The sequence below is a fragment of the Phacochoerus africanus genome, chromosome 6 (assembly GCF_016906955.1).
Source record: "Phacochoerus africanus isolate WHEZ1 chromosome 6, ROS_Pafr_v1, whole genome shotgun sequence".
Classification (NCBI taxonomy): domain Eukaryota; kingdom Metazoa; phylum Chordata; class Mammalia; order Artiodactyla; family Suidae; genus Phacochoerus; species Phacochoerus africanus.
Window position 1 is genome coordinate 95,923,760 of NC_062549.1, and position 22,420 is coordinate 95,946,179.

Genomic DNA, 22,420 nt, shown 5'->3' on the forward strand with positions numbered 1-22,420 from the left:
ATCCTCCCCAATACCTATAATAAATGTAAATGTTATGTAAATATTTGCCAGAACAAGGCAAATACAAATTTTGCTTTTCAGAACTTTATGAAATTTTCAATCTGTGGTCAGTAATCTGTGGATGCAGAACCCACAGATATGAAAGCTGACTGTAGCTGTTTTCAATTCCCTTTTTTTTTTTTTTAGGGCCACACCCGTGGCGTATGGAAGTTCCCAGGCTAGGGATCGAATCAGAGCTACAGCTGCCGTCCTACACCACAGCCACAGCGACACCAGATCCGAGCCACATCTGCAACCATACCGCAGCTCATGGCAATGCTGGATCCCCAACCCACAAGGCAGGCCAGAGATCTAGCCCACATCCTCATGGATACTAGTCGGATTTGTTTCCATTGTGCCACAACGGGAACTCCTGTTTTCAATTCTTTTGGCCAAATAATTTTTAATATTAATTATCTAATAGTATTTGATTTTTAAAGAGATATGCATAATCCAAAGGCTGATTTTTACCTGAGGAACAAATAACTACACAACATAGAGAATGGCAAGCATTTGCCTCAGGGTACAGCCTCTAACAGTGATCCTGGCAATCTCTACTCCTTTCTGATCAAACAGAGCCATCAAAGAGATGCCACTTGCCCTATTTGTTCCCTAGGGAAGGGGCCGCCTTTGTGAGTTCCCGTGTTCTCAAGTGTTTCCCTAATTCATCTGTCATTGAGGAGGACGGTGAAGGGCTCCTGAAAGCTGGTTCCATTGCAGGTACTGCTGTATTGGAAGTCACTTCCATAGAACCTTTTGGAGTCAACCAAACAACTATAACTGGGGTTCAGGTGAGTTCAGGGGCTTACTCAAAAAGATAAAAGGAATGTAATGGCCATAAGAGGCAGATTTCCGGTTTTTGGTTTTTGGTTTTTTTTGGTCTGTTGTGTGCTGCAGCTTGATGTGGTATCTTAGTTCCCACACCAGGGGTTGAACCCAGGCCACAGCAGCAAAAGCACCAAGTCCTAACCACTAGACCACCAGAGAACTCCCGGATTTCCTTTTTTTTTGTATTTATTTTTATTTTTATAGCCACACCTGCAGCATATGAAATTTCCCAGGCCAGGGATTTAATCTGAGTTGCAATTGCAACCTACACTGCAGCTGTGGTTATGCAAGATACTTTATTTTTTTTTATTACTCAAATGAATTTATCACATCTGTAGTTGTATAATGATCATAACAATCTGATTTCACAAGATTTCCATCCCACAGCCCAAGCACATTCCCCCCACCCCCAAAACTGTCTCCTCCAGAGACCATAAGTTTTTCAATGTCTGTGAGTCAGCATCTGTTCTGCAAAGAAATTCAGTCTGTCCTTTTTTCAGATTCCACATGTCAGTGAAAGCACTTGATGTTGGTGTCTCATTGTATGGCTGACTTCACTTAGCATGATAGTTTCTAGGTCCATCCATGTTGCTAAAAATGCCTGAATTTTGTTCCTTTTAATGGCTGAGCAATATTCCATTGTGTATATGTACCACATCTTCTGGATCCACTCCTCTGTCGATGGACATTTAGGTTGTTTCCATATCTTGGCTATTGTAAACAGTGCTGCAATGAACATCGGAGTACATGTGTCTTTGCGAGTCGAGGTTTTCTCTGGATAGATGCCCAGGAGTGGGATTGCTAGATCAAATGGTAGTTCTATGTTTAGTTTTCTGAGGAATCTCCATACTGCTTTCCACAGTGGTTGCACCAATTTACAATCCCACCAACAGTGTACTAGGGTTCCTTTTCCCCACCCCCTCTCCAGCACTTTTGTTTGTAGACTTTTGGATGATGGCCATTCTGGCTGGTGTAAGGTGGTACCTCATCGTGGTTTTGATTTGCATTTCTCTAATAATGAGTGACGTTGAACATCTTTTCATGTGTTTCTCGGCCATCTGTATGTCTTCTTTAGAGAAGTGTCTGTTTAGATCTTCTGCCCATTTTTGGATGGGGTTGTTTGTTTTTTTGGTATGGAGCTGCGGAAGGTGTTTATAAATTTTGGAGCTTAATCCCTTGTCAGTTCATTCACTGGCAAAGATTTTCTCCCATTCTGTGGGTTGTCTTTTCGTGTTGTTGAGGGTTTCCTTTGCTGTGCAGAAACTTTTAAGTTTGATGAGGTCCCATTTGTTTATTTTTGTTTTTATTGTCAATACTCTGATAGGTGGATCTGAGGAGATGTTGCTGTCGTTTATGTCAGAGAGTGTTTGGCCTATGTTTTCCTTTAAGAGTTTGATAGTGTCTGGTCTTATATCTAGGTCTTTAGTCCATTTGGAGTTTATTTTTGTGTATGGTGTTAGGGAGTGTTCTAATTTCATTCTTTTCCATGTGGCTGTCCCAGCACCACTTATTGAACAAGGTGTCCTTTCTCCATTGTATAGTCTTGCTTCCTTTGTCATAGATTATTGGCCGTAGGTGTGTGGGTTTAATTCTGGACTTTCTATCCTGTTCCACTGATCTATATGTCTGTCTTTGTGCCAGTACCATGCAGTTTTGACGACTGTTGCTTTGTAGTATAGTCTGAAGTCCGGGAGCCTGGTTCCTCCAGCTCCATTTTTCTTTTTCAATACACAGAAATCGATGGCGTTTCTATATACTAACAATGAAAAAGCAGAAAAGGAAATTAGGGAAGCAATCCCGTTTACCATCGCATCCAAAAGAATAAAATACCTAGGAGTAAACCTACCTAAAGAAACAAAAGACGTGTACTCTGAAAACTACAAGCCACTGATGAAAGAAATCAAAGATGACACAAATAGATGGAAAGATATACCATGCTCGTGGATTGGAAGAGTTAATATTATCAAAATGACCTATACTACCCAAGGCAATCTACAGATTCAATGCAATCCCTATCAAATTACCAAGGACATTTTTCACAGAGCTTGAACAAAATATTTTAAAGTTTGTTTGGAAGTACAAAAGACCCAGAATAGCCAAAGACATCCTGAAAAAGAAATATGCAAGATACTTTAACCCACTGATCCCAGGCCAAAGATTGAACCTGCCTCCACAATGACTGAAGCAGCTACAGTCAGATTCTTACCCACTGTGCCAGAGCAGGAACTCCCAGATTTCCTTTTTTAAGGAGTAGAAACTTCTCTGGGAGTTCCCTTATGGTCTAGTGGTTAAGGATTCAGGGTTCAATCCCTGGCCCAGGAAACTTCTGCATGCTATGAGGGCAGCCAAAAAAGAAAAATAAAGGATAGCTGGAGTTCCTTGGAGGCACAGTAGGTTAAGGATCTGGCATTCTCACCTCTGTGTCTTGAGTCTCTGCTGTGGCGTGAGCTCAGTCCCTAGCTCTAGAACTTCTACATGTCATGAGTGTAGCACCCCCACCCCCCAAAAAAGGGTAGCTTTATTATTATTTTTTTTAATTTATAAAAGGATTAGTCTTGGAGTTCCCTCTGTGGGGCAGCAGCTTAAATATCTGTTGTTGTCTCGGTGGCAACTAGGTTTCAATCCCTGGCCCTGCGAAGTGGGTTAAGGATCTGGCATTGCCACAGCTGTGGCATAGGTCATAGCTCTGGCTCAGATTCGATCCATGGCCCGGGAATTTCCATATGCCGAGAGTGTGGCCAGAGCTTGGGGCAGGGTGGGGAGTGGGGAGAAGAATTAGCCTCAAATTGGTATGACTGTCTTCTGAGCAGCTTTGGCCAGAAGGGTTGGTGTGGGAGAAGTATAGATCCACTGCCACCAAAATTAGGCTTTGCTCTGAATTTTTTAAAAATTTAGAATTGTAAGAGACCTTTGAGGTAAGTTAGTCTAAAACAAACAAGGAGTTCCCATCGTGGCTCAGTGGTTAACAAATCCGACTAGGAACCTTGAGGTTGTGTGTTCCATCCCTGGTCTCTCTTAGTGGGTTAAGGATCCGGCATTGCTGTGACCTGCTGTGTAGGTCGCAGATGCAGCTTGGATCCCACGTTGCTGTGGCTGTGGTGTAGGCTGGCGGCTTCAGCTCCGATTGGACCCCTAGCCTGGGAACCTCCATATGCTGCAGGTGTGGCCCTAGAAAAGACAAAAAATAAAAATATATAAATAAATAAAACAAACAAAAAAAATTTAGGCCTTAAAAAATCTAGTATACTCCAGCTTCTGCGCTACTCCTTTTATATATATTACCTCATCTAACTACCACAGAAACCCTATGAGACAGGTATTATTATTATCCCTATTAAACTGATAAGAAATAGGAAACCTAGAATGGTTGAATGAATCCATGAAATGATAAAGCTAGGGTTCAATGCTAGGCTTCTTTTACCATAACATAGTTTATCTTACAGTGTGAAAGCACAGTCTAAAATATTCTTGACAGGGAATTCCTGTCGTGGCGCAGAGGAAATGAATCCGACTAGGAACCGTGAGGTTTCAGGTTCAATCCCTGACCTCGCCTGGAAGGTTGAGGATCCGGCATTGACATGAGCTGTGGTGTAGGTCGCAGACGTGGCTTTGATCCCGAGTTGCTGTGGCTCTGGCAGAGGCCAGCAGCTGTAGCTCAGATTGGACCCCTAGCCTGGGAACCTCCACATGCTGCGGGTGCGGCCCTGAAAAGACAAAAGACAAAAATAAATAAATAAATAAATAAATAAATAAATAAATAAATAAATAAATAAAGTGATAATTCTTGACAAATTATCAGTTATTTAACAATAAATATTGACACTCTGCACCAAATAGATGGAATGCAATCCTTTACTCAAAAAGCTCCAACTTCTCTTCACATTTCCACTGTAATAATTAAAAAGCCATTTCCTATGCTGTCATATTTCTTTTTCACTCTGATTTGTCATCTGAAATCAAGAGCTAATTATTTCCTATGAAAGAGGAACACTGTTTTTTTCACTGATCATAAATCTGAGAATATGGCTGAAGCTCCTGTCCAATGCATCCTCCTCTGTACAGTAGGTTTTGTCTTCCACAGGTAGCACCGGTGACTTACCTGCGAATAAGCAGCCAACCCAAGCTGTACGCAGCTCAAGGAAGGACCCTATCAGCCTTTCCCTTGGGCATGTCTCTCACCTTCGTTGTCCAGTTTTATAATAGCATCGGAGAGAAATTCCACACACATAATGCCCAACTTTATCTGGCTTTGAACAGGTATGGAAGGCAAAGGAATGATGTTGACACTGTGGTAGAAATCTTGTAGGAGTTCCCGTCGTGGCTCAGTGGTTAACGAATCCGACTAGGAACCATGAGGTTGAGGGTTCAATCCCTGGCCTTGCTCGGTGGGTTAAGGATCCGGTGTTGCCGTGAGCTGTGGTGTAGGTCGAAGACGTGGCTCAGATCCCGCGTTGCTGTGGCTCTGGCATAGGCTGGCAGCTACAGCTCCAATTGGACCCCTAGCCTGGGAACCTCCATATGCTGCAGGAGCGGCCCAAGAAATGGCAAAAAGACAAAAAAAAAAAGAAAGAAAGAAAAAATCTTGTAGATTAGCCTGATATTATACAGCAGTTCCAGTAAATCCCTTTCATGTACTGCACTTGGAATCTGATCGTTCTTTCACAAAGATGGTGAAAAGACCAGAATTAGTTGTTCAACAAAGAAAGATTTCAGGACATTTTAAATTTGACTTCATAGAAAGCTCCCATGGTGAGCTAATTGGAGTATTATCAAAAAGCTGTACTGGAAAAAAATTTTAATTAAAAAAAAACCCCTTACTGGGCACTATATATATATATGCAGGTAATAGACCTGATCCATAGCCCCTAGTTGTTTACTCTCCATTGTAGAATTCCATCTGATTTTTTTTTTTTAAATTAGCAGCGCACCCATGACATATGGAAGCTCCCAGGCTAGGTGTCAGATCAGAGTTGCAGCTGCCAGCCTACACCACAGCTGCAGCGACGCCAGATCCTTAACCAGCTCAGAGCTGGGCCAGGGATCAAACCCGAGTCCTCATGGTTACTAGTCTGGTTTGTTATTGCTGAGCCACAATGGGAACCCCCCAATCTGAACTTTTGACCTATTGAATATAAAGTGTTGTGATAGAATCTGTCCCCAGAACCATTTCCTAAATGTTGTCTCTTTTCAGAGATTTCTACTTTTCATGTCTACTTTCAGAGATGACCTGCTGCTTATTGGACCAGGGAATAAGAACTATACATACATGGCCCAGGCTGTGAACAGAGGGGTGACACTTATAGGGCTCTGGGACCAAAGACATCCAGGCATGGCAGATTATATTCCTGTTTCTGTAGAGCACGCCATCGAGCCAGACACCACGCTTATATTTGTGGGAGATGTCATCTGCTTCAGCACCCACCTCCTCAGCCAGAATGGTTTGTATACCTTCCCTTTCTCAACCACACAACTGACAGGATTAGAAAGCAATTCATCCCTTAGAGAATTTTTTCCAAATTATCTAAAATCTAAGGGGCTCTCTGAGAAAGAAGATACTTTTATGTGCTTTATTATCTTCCATATAATTCTGTTTAGGGCCCATGTCTCTCCATGGCCAGCCAATTAGAGCTCAGCCCATAGTATTTATCAAGCGCCTATTGAATATATATAGGCAGTGTGAGTATTGTGCCTTCTCCTCCATCCCCAGCTTCTTTTTTTTTTCTTTAAAGTATCCTTTTATTTTATTTTATTTTCCCACTGTACAGCAAGAGGATCAAGTTATCCTTACATGTATACATTACAATTACATTTTTTTCCCCACCCTTTGTTCTGTTGCCACATGAGTATCTAGACAAATTTCTCAATGCTACTCAGCAGGATCTGCTTGTAAATCTATTCTAAGTTGTGTCCATCCCCAGCTTCTGAAGGAGGGTAATTGCTAAGTTGAACATCGGTAAAGGATGAAATCAAAGGAAGGAAAGGACCATAAGGCTTTATTTCTAAGAACCAATTGTATGTACACTGTTTTGTGAGGCACATTTGAAGGCCTAACTCCTACATATTCTATACTATCACTGTAAGAAGGTTCGGTCTTGTACTGGGCTATGCTATACCTTTTTTTTTTTTTTTTTTTTTTAGGGCCATGCTCTTGGCATAAGGAAGTTCCCAGGCAAGGGGTCAAATCAGAGCTACAGCTGCCAGCCTACGCCACAGCCACTGCAACACCAGATCCTTTAACCCACTGAGTGAGGCCAAGGATGGAACCTGCGTCCTCATGAATACTAGTCAGATTTGTTTCTGCTGTGCCACAAAGGGAACTCCCTACACTATACTCTTGATTAGCAAAGCAATTCTGTTCTAAGAAGTACTATTAAGTTAAAGAAATCTGGAGTTCCCATCGTGGCACAGCGGAAATGAATCTGACTTCGATCCCTGGCCTCGCTCAGTGGGTTAAGGATCAGTGTTGCTGTGAGCTGTGGCATAGGATGCAGACGTGGCTCGGATCCCACCGTGCTATAGCTCTGGTGTAGGCCAGCAGCTGCAGCTCCAGTTAGAGCCTCCATATGCCACGGGTACAGCCCTAAAAAGACAAAAGACCAAAAAAAAGAAAGAAAGAAAAGAAAAGAAAATCAGTATGTATTTTATCTTTGGGCTTACAGGTTGCATACTCCAAAATGGCATAAACTGACTGGGGGTATGCCACCATATAATCCATCCATCCAAGTAAGACTGGCTAGTGTATGTGGCCTTGAGCTGTGCATCCTCTTTTGGAAACTATGAAGACATGTGTTTGGGTAAAGTGATATAATGTTGGACCTGACTTTAACACTAACTATATACTTTGGAGTTGATCCAAAGGGAGCTCTATGCAGCCTAGGTCAGATCCTCCAAATTGACTTGCAAGCAACCACTACTTAAAACATGTTATCTAGGGCCGGTGAGCTAACTCTGCTTATAATACCATGATTGTTAATCTTTTGTCAATGAAGCAGAGGCTTTTTAACTCCCTTTTCCCAGATTCTGTCAGGATTGTCCCTCTGTCTTTCATTCTGGAATTTTGGGAGCATCCCAAATCCACACACTTTGTTTTTTTATTTTTTGGGGATTTTTTGCATTTTTTTGTTTTTTTGTTTTTTTCTTTTTACCTTTTCCTAGGGCCGCTCCCATGGCATATGGAGGTTCCCAGGCTAGGGGTCTAATCAGAGCGGTAGCTGCTGGCCTACGCCAGAGCAACAGCAATCCAGGATCTGAGCCGAGTCTGCGATCTACACCACAGCTCACGGCAACGACGGATCCTTAACTCACTGAGCAAGGCCAGGGATTGAATCCGAAACCTCATGGTTCCTAGTCGGATTCATTAACCACTGAGCCAAGATGGTAACTCCCAAAGCCATACACTTTGGATGAGGAAGCAGAAGTGCCACATGCCAGGATCAGTAACCTAATCTAATATTTGACATTCTTTTGCTACCTTGAGACTTAAACCAAAGTAAATGAATCCTCTCTTCTGCCAGTTGACCCTTGCTTATAGTCTTCCTGCTCTTATCAATTAGTAGCTCAAAGCAGCTTCATCCTTAGCAGGGTATATAAAGTTTAATCAGAGAGTTATCCCTATGTGTAAAAAGAGTTTTTCTTTTTCCAAAGGAGAACCATTGCATTCTCCAACTAAGTAGCTCCTTTTGTGATTCTGAGGGTCAGTAGTTCCTATTTTATTCTGCTGGCATGATATATGAAGGGGAAAGTGACATGCAGAAAACAGTTATCCTCAATGCCGGGTGTTCCTCCTGGGAAGGATACACATGCTTAAATGGTCTACTGATTTGTATTCTGAGTAAGGTTAGAGTGACCTTCGATTTATATCCAAGTGCCTTCTCTTGTCTTTTCCTAGGTGAACCCGGGACATGGATGATTTCTGCTGACAATATTCTACAAACAGACATTGTCACTGGAGTAGGAGTAGCCAGGAGTCCAGGAACAGCAACGATATTTCATGACATCCCAGGGCTGGTGAAAACATATCGAGAGGTAAACCTAATGATATAAAAGTTGAAGAATCAGAAGTTTCCATCGTGGCTCAGTGGTTAATGAATCCAACTAGGAACCATGAGGTTTCAGGTTCGATCCCTGGCCTTGCTCAGTGGGTTGAGGATCCGGCGTTGCCGTGAGCTGTGGTGTAGGTCCCAAATGCGGCTCGGATCCCGCATTGCTGTGGCCCTGGTGTAGGCCGGTTGCTACAGCTCCGATTAGACCCTTAGCTTGGGAACCTCCACATGCCCCAGGAGCGGCCCTAGAAATGGCAAAAAGACCGAAAAAAAAAAAAAGTTGAAGAATCAAGAGTAACTCTTTCCGGAATTCCCGTCGTGGTGCAGAGGAAACAAACCCAACCAGGAACCATGAGGTTTCAGGTTCGATCCCTGGCCTTACTCAGTGGGTTAAGGATCCGGCGTTGCCATGAGCTGTGGTGTAGGTCACAGACAACGGCTCAGATCTGATGTTGCTTGGCTGTGGCATAGGCTGGCGGCTACAGTTCCGATTTGACCCCTAGCCTGGGAACTCCATATGCCGTGGATGCAGCCCTAGAAAAGACAAAAAAATAAAAAATGAATAAAATATTGTTATGGCTACTAGTTGATACTAGACTGTAGAGGCAATGTAGAATCTGAAAAAACAGTCGGGAGGCTATTATTGCAGTAACCTAGATGAGATATGACAGGGAACTAGGGTAATAACAGAGGAGGTGGTGAAAATTTGATTAGATTCTAAATATATTTTATAGATATAGTTGACAATTTCCTGACAGACTATATATAGGGTGCAAGAGAATCAAGAATGACTTTGAGTTTTGAGTTTGGAGGGAGGTTTTTTGCTTTTTCAGGGTTGCACCTGAGGCATATGGAAGTTCCCAGGCTAGGGGTCGAAAGGAAGCTGCAGCTGCCGTCCTACACCACAGCCACAGCAACAGAGGATCCGAGCTGCATCTGTGACCTACACCACAGGTCATGACAACACCAGATCCTTAACCCACTGAGCAAGGCCAGGGATTGAACCCACATCCTCATGAATACTACTAGGGTTTGTACTACTACAACAGGAACTCCTGACTTGGGTTTTTCATTTGTTTCTTTGTTTGTTTAATGGCCGCACCTATGGCCTATGGAAGTTCCTGGGCCAGGCATTGAATCCCAGCCACAGCTTTGACCTGATCTACAGCTGTGGCAACATCAGGCCGGGGATCAAACCTGTGCCTTTGCAGAAACCTGAGTGGCTACAGTTGGATTCTTAACCCACTGTGCCATGGCAGGAACTCCCTTACTTAGGGTTTTGTTTTTTTTTTTTTTTTGTCTTTTTAGGTCTGAACCTGTGGCATATGGAGGTTCCCAGGCTAGAGGTTGAGTCAGAGCTGTAGCTTCTGGCCTACACCACAGCCACAGCAATGGTGGATCCGACCCATATCTGTGACCTATACCACAGCTCATGGCAAAACCAGATCCTTAACCCACGAAGTGAGCCCAGGGATTGAACCTGTGTCTTCATGGATGCTAGTCAGATTTGTTTCCACTGAGCCAGGATGGGAACTCCCACATATATATATATATTTTTTTTTTTTTTGGTCCTTTTGCCTTTTCTTGGGCCATTCCTGTGGCATATGGAGGTTCCCAGGCTAGGGGTCCAATCAGAGCTTCAGCCACTAGCCTACGCCAGACCACAGCAATGCAGGATCCGAGCTGCGTCTGCGACCTACACCACAGCTCACAGCAACGCTGGATCGTTAACCCACTGAAGCAAGGGCAGGGACCAAACCCCCGAAATCTCATGGTTCCTAGTTGGATTCGTTAACCACTGTGCCACGACAGGAACTCCCCCACTTATATTTTTGATTGAACAACTAAAAGAACAGAATTGCCATCAACTGAAATGCATAAGGAGTTCCTTGTGGCTCAACAGGTTAAGAATCTGGTGTTCTCACTGCTGTGGCTCTGGTTACTACAGTGCCATGGGTTCCATTCCTAGTCCTGGAACTTCCATATTCCATGGGCATAGCCAAGAAAGAAAGAACAAAAGAATGAAAGGGAGGAAGGGAGGAAGGGAGGAAAGGAGGAAAGGAGGAAAGGAGGGAGGGAGGGAGGAAAGGAAGGAAGGAAGAAGGAAGAAAGAAAGAAAGAGAGAGAGAGAGAGAAAGAAAGAAAAAAAGAAAAAAGAAAGAAAGAAAGAGAGAGAGGAGTTCCCGTTGTGGCGCAGTGGTTAACGAATCCGACTAGGAACCATGAGGTTGCAGATTCGGTCCCTGCCCTTGCTCCGTGGGTTAAGGATCCGGCGTTGCCGTGAGCTGTGGTGTAGGTTGCAGACGCGGCTTGGATCCTGTGTTGCTGTGGCTCTGGCATAGGCCGGTGGCTACAGCTCCGATTCGACCCCTAGCCTGGGAACCTCCATATGCCGTGGGAGCAGCCCAAAGAAATAGCAAAAAGACAAAAAAAAAAGAGAGAGAGAGAGAGAAAGAGAGAAAGAAAGAGAGAAAGAAATGGGTGAGACTCTTGGTAGAATGGTTTTGAGATTTGTTTTGGTCCTGAAAAATTGGTTGTCTATTAGCTGTCAAATGGATATGTTAAGGTAGCTAGACATAAAAGTCTGGGAGTCAGTGATAGGTTGGGGATCTGCCATTGTCACTTCTGTGGCTCAGGTCACTGCTATGGCACAGGTTTGATCCCTGGCCTGGAGACTTCAGGCATACTGAAGGGCATGGCCAAAAAAAAAAGAAAGAGAAGTTCCCATCACGGCTCATCGGAAACGAAACTGACAGGCTTCCATGAGGATGCAGGTTCGATCCCTGGCCTCACTCAGTGGATTAAGGATCTGGCGTTGCAGTGAGGTGTGGTGTAGGTTGCAGACGAGGCTTAGATCTGGCATTGCTGTGGCTGTGGTGTAGGCCAGGAGCTACAGCTCCAATTTGACCCTTAGCCTGAGAATCTCCATATGCCAAAGATGTGGCCCTAAAGACAAAAAAAAAGAAAAAAATTGCAATTTTCTTCAAAGTCGTTTTTTCCCCAAGGTTTTATTTTGTTTTGTTTTTGGCCACCACTCCCCCCCCCCCCCCCCGCCCCCGCCTCCGCACCCCCTCAGCATATGGAGTTCCCAGACCAGGGATCAGATCCAGTCACAATTGTGACCTAAACCGCAGCTACAGCAACTCCAGATCCTTAACCCACTTAACCCAGGGATTGAACTTTCGTCCCAGCACGCCCAAGTCACCGCTGGTCCCATTGCGCCATAGCGAGAACTCTTAAAGTCATTTTTTTTTTATTTAATTAGTTTTTTTATCTTTTGTCCTTTTAGAGCTTCCCAGGCTAGGGGGTGAATCAGAGCTGTAGCTGCTGGCCCACACCACAGCCACAGCAACGCCAGATCCAAACCGAATCTGTGACCTACACCACATTTCACAGCAATGCTGGATCCTTAACCCAATGAGTGAGGCCAGGGATCAAACCCTCAACCTCATGGTTCCTAGTAGGATTCATTTCTGCTGCGCCACGACGGGAGCTCCTCAAAGTCATTTTAATAGACAGTCATACAAAGGGAAGATATGTCAGAAGGAATAATGGACAAAGACCTCCTTTTAGAAAAAAATATTTTCTTCTCGAAAGTGAACAGATTTTGTGGTTCTCAAATATGTGATGACCAGAAGGGCAATTTGCTCTTATGTAGAACAGATGCTTTTAGTTAAGTAAGTTACGGAGGATGGAGAGGAAGGGAACCAGATTTTCTAAGAACTTAGATACCAATTTTCCTTTGGTTTGCTGACAGGTGGTGGTCAATACATCATCAAGATTAACACTCAGTTATGATCTCAAGACTTATCTCACCAATACCCCCAACTCAACTGTGTTCAAGCTCTTCATCACCACTGGCAGAAATGGTGTCAATCTCAAAGGTCAGGAATCTCTTCTTAGGTCTGGGTGATCATTCCCAACCTTCCTATCCTCCCTCAGTTCACTTACCCCTTTGGATTAGCAATCCAAGTTTCCTTCCTTTCCTTTCTTTCTTTCTTTTTAGGGCCGCACCTGCGGCATATAGAGGTTCCCAAGCTAGGGGTCTCATAGGAGCTATGGCTGCCAGCCTACACACCACAGTCACAGCCATGCCAGATCCGAGTCTGCAACCTACACCAGAGCTCACAGCAACACCGGATCCTTAACCCACTGATCGAGGCCAGGGATCAAACCCACAACCTCAGATTCATTTCTGCTTCGGCACAATGGGAACACCTTTCTTTGTTTCTTTCTTTCCTTCTTTTTTTCTTTCTTTTTACATCCATGCCTGTAACATATGGAAGTTCCACTGAACCACAATGGGAACTCCCACTGACCCTCGTTCTTGATTTTTTTATTTTAAATACCAGGAGTTCCCCCACTCCCCTTGGACTATAAAACTGTAGCCCACCTGATCCTCGAGGCAGAGCCTCCTTACCTGCCCTCTTGCATCTCTCACAAGCGTCCTATCTTAATAAATCTATTTCTTGCCTTAAATAAACAAATAAATAAATAATCAGGAGATCCCATTGTGGCTCAGTGGATAAAGGACCCAACATTGTTTCTGTGAGGATGTGGGTTTGCTCCCTGGCCTCACTCAGAGGGTTGAAGATATGGCTGCATGCTGCAGCATAGGTCACAGTTGTGTCTCGAATCCCATGTTGTGGTGGCTGTGGTGTAGGCCCCAGCTGCAGCTCCAATTGACCCCTTGCGTGAGAACGTCCATGTGTCACAGGGGCCGCCTAAATTAATTAATTAATTAAAATAGCAGCTGCTTCTATATAGTTGTCTCCCCTTTTATAAATTATTCTTAGTAACAAAGCTATTTACCTCTTTTCTGCTTATTAGGAACCTGCACCCCAAGTCAGGCCTTGGCTATTACAACAATACTTCTTCCAGAGACCCTCATGTTGTGCCATGTACAGTTCAGTAATACTTTGCTAGACCTTCCAGCAAGTAAAGTCTTTCATGTCCATTCAGGTTTCAGCACAGAGAAAGGTGGGTTCCACCAATTTAATCTGGTTTCCCCTGTTTTCTTTTTTCTTTCTTGCTTTTTTAGGGCTTCATCCAAAGCATATGGAAGTTCCCAGGCTGGGGGTCAAATTAGAGCTACAGCTGCCAACCTACGCCACAGCCACAGCAACTCAGGATCCGAGCCTCGTCTATGACCTACACCACAGCTCACAGCAACACCAGATCCCCGACCCACTGAGCAAGCCCAGGGGTCCTCAAGGATACCAGTCGATTTGTTTCCACTGCACCACAAAGGGAACTCCTTCCTTTGTTTTCATATTTGTGCAAATATCACCTTCTTATTGGATTGTATTTCAACTTTCCAGTTTCATCTGCTGTATAACTATGGAGTCTTTCTCAATCAGCATTTTGGTTCTATCCACCCAATATATATATATATAACATGTGCCTTTTTTTTTTTTTTGTCTTTTTAGGGCCACACCTGCGGCACATGCAGGTTCCCAGGCTAGGGGTCTAATTGGAGCTACAGCTACCGGCCTACACCATAGCCACAGCAACTCGGGATCCGAGCCGCATCTTTGACCTATACCACAACTCACGGCAACACCAGATTCTTAACCCACTGAGCAAGGCCAGGGATCAGACCTCATGGTTCCTAGTCGGATTCATTTCTGCTGCACCACAACAGGAACTCCAATATAACATGTGTCTTTATAATATGCTATGCTTTTCTATTATAACTTACTGTTTTCTCCTTTCTTAGCCTGTTATCTCTGTGAGGGCTTGGATTATGTCTCATTCCTTTTTTTTTGTCTTTTTGCCCTTTCTAGGGCCACTCCTTCGGCATATGGAGGTTCCCAGGCTAGGGGTCTAATCGGAGCTGTAACCGCCAGCCTACGCCAGAGCCACAGCAACGCGGGATCCGAGCCGCGTCTCTGACCTATACCACAGCTCACAGCAACGCCGGATCCTTAACCCACTGAGCAAGGCCAGGGATCAAACCTACAACCTCATGGTTCCTAGTTGGATTCGTTAACCACTGAGCCACGACGGGAACTCCTCATTCATCTTTTATCCCCAACTAGTAGCAGAATGTTTGAATGTTGTTGAACTGAAGGATATTCCACACAGAAGAATGGCATTAACAAGTGGGAAGTAGAACTAAGCATGACATTGGGAGGACTTTATATAAATCAACTGACCTAAAATGAGATGATTCATGTCAAATGTAAATAAGTAGTGCTACAACATGGAAGAGCGTCTGCTCCAAAGTCAGACAGTTCAATGGTATGGGTAATGAGACACCACTGAAGGAAGGTTCATTCAGCAAACTGTTGAGCACCAAAGAGAATGCTTGGTACCAGGATAGGCACTGGAGGTATGGATGAGTAAGACAAGGCTTTTAACTCTTACTAGTAGTGCACAGGGTGATTAGTTATACAATAAAGATATACATAGGATGCCAGGACGGCAGAAATATCTACATCAAACCTAGGGGTTAGAGTTAGGTTTTAGAGGAAGTAACCTTTAGAAGGATGACTAGGACTGAGGTAGATGTGAAGAGAACATGACATTCCAGGCAATATAGAGCCCTGAAAAAGTTTTCAAAAACAATTTTAAAGCAGTTTTTAAATTATCTCATGGCAGTACACAGAGTAGCTAAGAAAGAAGAACAGGAGGCAAATGGAGCCATTGCAATAATCCGAGCATGAGTTGATGAGGGTCTAGACCAGAATGATAGAGAAACAACAGTAACAGAAGGGGCAGATGTGAGATATTTCAAAGGGTGAGTTAGCAAGATTTGGAGGATGACTAGAATTAGGAATGAAGGAATGGATTTTAAAAGACAACTGAGGTTGAGTGTGGGTAACTAGAAAAACAATAGGATTGACAGAAATAAGGCCATCAAGATATGGTTTGATAGAGAAGTGATTAAACCATGTTCAAAGCTTGCCTTTCTTTCACAAACCATTTACCAATCTCCCAACTCTGACTACTTCATCCTATATCCCTTTAATTTCCATTTGTATTATACTAAATACTCCCTGACATGTCAATTTACCAATTATGGTATTCCTAAGTTCAATTATGGGTTCCCAATTATGTTTTTTCTTTGGTAACCACCCTCATAGTGGCCAACAGTGTGCTAATAGTGAATACTTAAAACTGAGTTCACATTTTCTTTTGAATTTGCATGTAACTATTTTTCCTTCCTATTCTAATCCAGTTGGCTAAATAGAGCCTCTGAACTTCCTGCTCAGCTTTTACTCTTTTCTTCAGGGGCTTATGTCTGCCTAATCAAGGTTCGACCACAGTCAGAAGAGCTGCTCCAGGCTCTCAGCACAGCTGACACCTCAGTCTACGGTTGGGCCACACTTGTCAGTGAACGTAGCAAGAATGGAATGCAAAGAATCCTCATTCCTTTCACCCCAGCCTTTTACATCAACCAGTCAGAATTGGTTCTTAGCCACAAAAAAGACATCGGGGAGATAAGAGTACTGGGAGTGGACAGAGTTCTTGAGAAGCTAGAGGTATGTTAAGGACTGAAACAAAACAGATCAGGGTTTTGAGAAAGATGTTTGGGTTTGTTGGGGGTTTTTTTTGTCTTTTTTAGGGCCGCACCCATGGCGTATGGAGGTTCTGAGGCTAGGGGTTGCATCAGAGTTGTAGCTGCTGGCCTACATCACAGCCACAGCAACTCAGAATCCGAGCCTCGTCAGTGCCCTATTACCACAGCTCACGGCAATGCTGGATCCTTAACTGACTGAGCAAGACCTGGCATCAAACCTGCATCCTCATGGATACTGAGGGTTCATTACCACTGAGCCACGATGGGAATGCTGTGGAAGATTTTTCATTTGAAGTCCAGGGTAAAGGAACGATTACTGAATGTCTTGATAAAAGTCACCACAGAATGGAGTTCCCATTGTGGCTCAGCAGGTTAAGGATCTAGCATTGTCTCTGTTGCTCAGGTCACTGATGAGGCAAGGGACTCAATCCCTGGCCCGGCACAGTGGGTTAAAGGATCCAGTGTTGCTGTAGCTGTGGCATAGGTCGAAGCTCAGGCTGGGATTCCATCCCAGCCTGGAAACTTCCATATGCCATAGGCATAGCCATAAAAAAATATAGGGAGTTCCCGTCGTGGCTCAATGGAAAGGAATCTGACTAGTATCCATGAGGTCGAAGGTTTGATCCCTGGCCTCGCTCAGTAGGTTAAAGATCGCGTGTTGCTGTGGCTGTGGTGTAGGCCAGCAGCTACAATTCCGATTCGACCCCTAGCCTGGGAACCTCCATATGCTGCAGGTGTGGCCCTAAAAAGACAAAAAAATTAAAAATAAAAGAGTGACCTACTGTCAAACAGCGAGCTAAAACTAGAAACCTAGATGTTACTATATATGCTTAAGATTGGAATGTATTGATAAAGAACTGATTTTCCTTCTTTCACACCATTTTCTCTTCTCCAAGGTCTTCCCCAGCTCCCCAGTTCTAGTGGTCTCTGGCCATAGGCAAGTTTCTGTCACACCTGGCCTGGTCATCTACCCCATAAGAGTAGTCAACTTCACTTCCCTCCAGCAGATGGCATCACCTGTTTTCATCAATGTTTCCTGTGCGCTCACCAGTCAAAATGAGGCTGTACGAGTAAGAGCTAAGAAAGTTAAGTCTGGTGCAGGTGAGCACTGGGGGCTCCTAGTTTTCATGGCGAGAACAAAAACCACAGAATGGCCAAGATTACTTAAACTAGCTATGGCATGGATGTTTATTCTCCAAGCCTACCCCATAAAATATAACCTTCAGGGAGTTTCCACTGTGGCTCAGTGAGTGAAGGACCTGATGTTGTCTCTGTGAGGATTGAGGTTTTTCCCTGGCCTGGTTCGGTGGGTTGAGTATCCAGTGTTGCCATAAATGCAGCGTAGGTCACAGATGCAGCTCCAATTTGACCCCTGGCCTGGGTGTTTGTATGAACACCCAATTTGTTCTGATTGGAACTCAGGCATTTTCACTACCATGGCCTGAATTCAATCCCTGGTCTGAGAACTGAGATCCCATATCAGGATGCTACATGCTGCAGAAAAAATATTTTTTTAGGGCTACAGGTGTGGCATATGGAGGTTCCCAGGCTAGGGGTAGAATCAGAGTGCAGCTGCCAGCCTAAGCTACAGCCACAGCAATGCCAGATCCAATCCACGTCTGCGACCTACACCACAGCTCACACCAATGCTGGATCCTTAACCCACCAAGCAATGCCAGGGATCGAACCCACTGAGCCACAATGGGAACTCAAAAAAAAAAAAAGTTGGAGTTCCTGTTGTGGCTAAGCAGGTCAAGAACCTGACTAGTATCCATCAGGATGTGGGTTCAATCCCTGGCCTTGCTCAGTGGGTTAAGGATCCAGAACTGTGCAAGCTTCGATGTAGGTCAAAGATATGGCTTGGATCCTGCATTGCTGTGGCTGTAGCAAAGGCCTTCAGCGCAGCTCCAATTCAACCCCTAGCCTGGCACCTTCCATACACCACAGGTGCACCCATAAAAAGAAAAAAAAAAAGTTGAGGAAATTGAGATATTCAAATTCTTAGCAATAGCAATTGTTCAAGTCCAATCTGTGAGAACAGTTTTTAAATTTAGAGTTCATGGATCTCCACAAAGATCCACAGATAGGAATTCAAGGTGTCAGAGTTCCTGTCGTGGCGCAGCGGAAACTAATCCAACTAGGAACCATAAGGTTGCGGGTTCGATCCCTGGCCTTGGTCAGTGGGTTAAGGATCTGGCGTTGCCATGAGCTGTGGTGTAGGTTGCAGACACGGCTCAGATCCTGCATTGCTGTTGCTGTGGTGTAGGCTGGCAGCTGTGGCTCTGATCAGACCGCTAGCCTGGGAACCGCCACATGCCGTGGGTGCAGCCCTAAAAAAAAAGTAAAAAAAAAAAAAATTCAAGGTATCCATGCCTTGAACAGGGAAGAAAATTGCATCTTTATTTTCGAGTAACTTCTGAGAGTTAACATTTCCATTTATTATAAATATAGGCAGCAGATCACAGTAGTATGAGATGTGACTCTTCGGAATGGAATCGATTTTTCTCATGTTCCAACTGTCACATCTCAAAATATTTCAAAATTAGTTATCAGACCTAAAGCTACATCCTTTTTATTACTAAAAGCAAACATATCACTGTACCACAAATTAGGCCTTTGAATATTTTTCTAACTGTACAACATAACTATCTTACAAATTAGGGGGTTTTTTGGATCCTTAACCCACTGATCAAGGCCAGGGATCGAACCCGCAACCTCATGGCTCCTAATCGACTCGTTAACCACTGAGCCACAACAGGAACTCCTATTATTTTTTTTATAATGATTTTTCTTTTTTCCATTATAGCTGATTTACAGTGTTGTCAATTTTCTGCTACACAGCAAGGTAACCCAGTCACACATACACGTATACATTCTTTTTTCTCACATTATCATGCTCCATCACAAGCGACCAGACTTAGTTCCCAGTGCTATACAGCAGGATCCTATTGCTTATCCAACAAATTAGGTTTTTGTTTTTGTTTTGTTTTGCAGTGCCCCCACGCAAAAGTTCCCAGCATGCAGAAGTCCTGGGCCAGGGATGGAACCCGAGCCACAGCAGCAGCCCAAGCTGCTGCAGTGATAAAGCCAGGTCCTTACCCCACCAAGCCACAGAACCCCAATTCTTTGTATTTTGGTTAATTTTATTTATTTATTTATTTAGGCCATGACCATGGCACATAGAAATTCCTCAGGCCAGGGATCAAACCCTCACCACTACAGTAACCAGAGCCACAGCAGTGACAATGCTGGATCCTTAAACAGCTAGCCTACAAGGGAACTCCTATTTTGGCTAACTGTTGTTATAACAGGTTTCCTTTATTCCTACATTTTTCCCCCTTTATTGCTACATTTTATCTTTAGCATTTAAAATCACTGAGGAATTCCCATCATGGCACAGCAGAAACAAATCCAACTAGGAAACATGAAGTTGTGGGTTCAATCCCTGGCCTCACTCAGTGAGTTAAGGATCCAGCGTTGCCATCAGCTGTGGTATACGTCGCAGATGAGGCTCAGATCTGGCGTTGCTGTGGCTGTGGCGTAGGCCAGCAGCTATAGCTCCGATTAGACCCCTAGCCTGGGAACCTCCATATGCTGCGGGTACAGCCCTAAAAAAAAACAAAATGAAAAAAACACTCTTGATATCCATTCACTTCACCAGACTGCCAAAGTTGCCCAAGGCAAAAACAAAGAAACAAACAAAAAACAAACAAACAAAAAACTGGTTAGAACTCCTGCAATTCTTGGTGATAAGAGGGACAAGCAGTACAAGAGCACAACCACAGCAGGTGGGAGTTTATTATTGAAGTGCAGTTGATTTATAGTGTTAATTTCTGCTATACAGCAAAGTGATTTAGCTATACATATATGCATTCTTTTAAAAACTCTCTTCCGCTATGGTTTATCACTTTTGTGTGTGTGTGTCTTTTTTGGGCCGAACCCATAGCATATGGAGGTTCCCAGGCTAGGGGTCAAATTGGAGCTGTAGTTGCCAGGTCAGAGCTGCATCTGCAGTCTACACCACAGTTCACGGCAACACCAGATCCTCAACCCAGAGTGAGGCCAGGGATTGAATCTTCGTCCTCATGGATGCTTGTCAGATTCATTTCAGCTGAGCCACAACAGGAACCCCTGGTTTATCACATACTGAATACAGTTCCCTGTACTATACAAAAGAACTTTGTTTATCCATACTATATATAATAGTTTGCACCCACTAACCCCAAACTTCTCCATCCCTCCCCCACAGCAACAAGTCTGTTTTGTAGATAGGTTCATCTGTGTCACATTTTAGACTCCACATGTAAGTGGTATCATATGGTAGCTCTTTCTGACTTACTTCACTTAGCATGTTAATTTCCAAGTCCATCGATGTTGCTGCAAACGGCATTATTTCATTCTTTTGTAGGATCCCATTGTATATACATTCATCTTCTTTATTCACTCACCTGCCTATGGACATTTAGATTGCTTCTATGTCTTAGCTATTGTGAAGTACTGCTATGAACACAGGGGTGCGTCTATCTTTTTGAATGTATTCATCCAGATATATGCCCAGGAGTGGGATTTCTAGATCATACAGCAATCAAAAAAAGGAATTTCCGGAGTTCCCGTCGTGGCGCAGTGGTTAACGAATCCAACTAGGAACCATGAGGTTGCGGGTTTGGTCCCTGCCCTTGCTCAGTGGGTTAACGATCCGGCGTTGCCGTGAGCTGTGGTGTAGGTTGCAGACGCGGCTCAGATCCCGCATTGCTGTGGCTCTGGCGTAGGCCAATGGCTACAGCTCCGACTGGACCCCTAGCCTGGGAACCTCCATATGCCGCGGGAGCGGCCCAAAGAAATAGCAAAAAAAAAAAGGAATTTCCATACTGTTTTCCATAGTGGCTACATGAACTTACATTCCTACCAAGAGGGTAGGTGGGTTTTTGCTTGGGTGGGAGTATTTAGATATATCCAACCCAATTTTCAGCTCATTCATACAGGTATGTAAGTGCCTACTATTATGTGCTACGCATGGTATCTACTGTAGAAATTCTACTTGTAGAAACTGGACAGGGCCCAAGTGGAACAGTGACTGTAGCCAGAACGAGGGGTGATTTTTTTTTTTTTTTTTTTTGTCTCTTAGGGCAGCACCCGAGGCATGTGACGGTTCCCAGGCTAGGGGTCGAATTGGAGTTGTAGCTGCTGGCCAATGCCACAGCCACAGCAATGCCAGATCCCAGCTGAGTCTGCGACCTACACCACAGCTCACAACGCCAGATCCTTAACCCACTGAGCCAGGCCAGGGATCAAACCCTCAATCTCATGGTTCCTAGTCAGATGTTTCCTCTGTGCAATGATGGTAACTCCAAGGGGTGCTATTTTTTTTTTGTCTTTTTTTTTTTTTTTTTTTGCTATTTCTTGGGCCGCTCCCGCGGCATATGGAGGTTCCCAGGCTAGGGGTCCAATCGGAGCTGTAGCCACCGGCCTACGCCAGAGCCACAGCAGGGCAGGATCCGAGCCGCGTCTGCAACCTACACCACAGCTCACGGCAATGCAGGATCGTCTGCAACCTACACCACAGCTCACGGCAATGCAGGATCGGCAATGCAGGATCGTTAACCCACTGAGCAAGGGCGGGGACCGAACCCGCAACCTCACGGTTCCCAGTCGGATTCGTTAACCACTGCGCCACGACGGGAACTCCCGGGGTGCTTTTATAAGTATGTCTTCTAAGGTTTTTTTTGTTTCTTATGGCCGCACACAGCATTTGGATGTTCCCAGGCCAAGGATCTAATCCAGGCTGCAGTGACCAACATTGGATCCTTAACACAGTGTGCCACAGCATAACTCCTACACCTCCTGACTTTTATTTGGACTTTCAACAGTGGGGCCTAGTCAGGGACTATAGAAACTTTTGTCTTTTTAGGGCCACACTTGGAGCATAGTTCCCAGGCTAGGAGTTGAATCAGAGCTGTAGCTGCTGGCCTACACCAGAGCCACAGCA

General features: G+C 44.3%; 1 protein-coding gene across 2 annotated transcripts in view; it reads left to right on the forward strand.

Moving 5' to 3' along the window:
- NUP210L (nucleoporin 210 like) overlaps positions 1 to 22,420 on the forward strand; it is a 129,788-nt gene that overhangs the window by 105,307 nt on the left and 2,061 nt on the right. The window contains exons 30-37 of one of the 2 annotated variants that reach the window (XM_047784527.1): positions 656 to 830; positions 4,949 to 5,124; positions 6,088 to 6,305; positions 8,756 to 8,892; positions 12,667 to 12,793; positions 13,740 to 13,889; positions 16,146 to 16,396; positions 17,331 to 17,535. In XM_047784527.1, coding sequence (XP_047640483.1) covers positions 656 to 830; positions 4,949 to 5,124; positions 6,088 to 6,305; positions 8,756 to 8,892; positions 12,667 to 12,793; positions 13,740 to 13,889; positions 16,146 to 16,396; positions 17,331 to 17,535 — 1,439 coding nt within the window. The remainder of the gene's footprint in view (positions 1 to 655; positions 831 to 4,948; positions 5,125 to 6,087; positions 6,306 to 8,755; positions 8,893 to 12,666; positions 12,794 to 13,739; positions 13,890 to 16,145; positions 16,397 to 17,330; positions 17,536 to 22,420) is intronic. The other variant, XM_047784528.1, reaches the window with a different exon arrangement.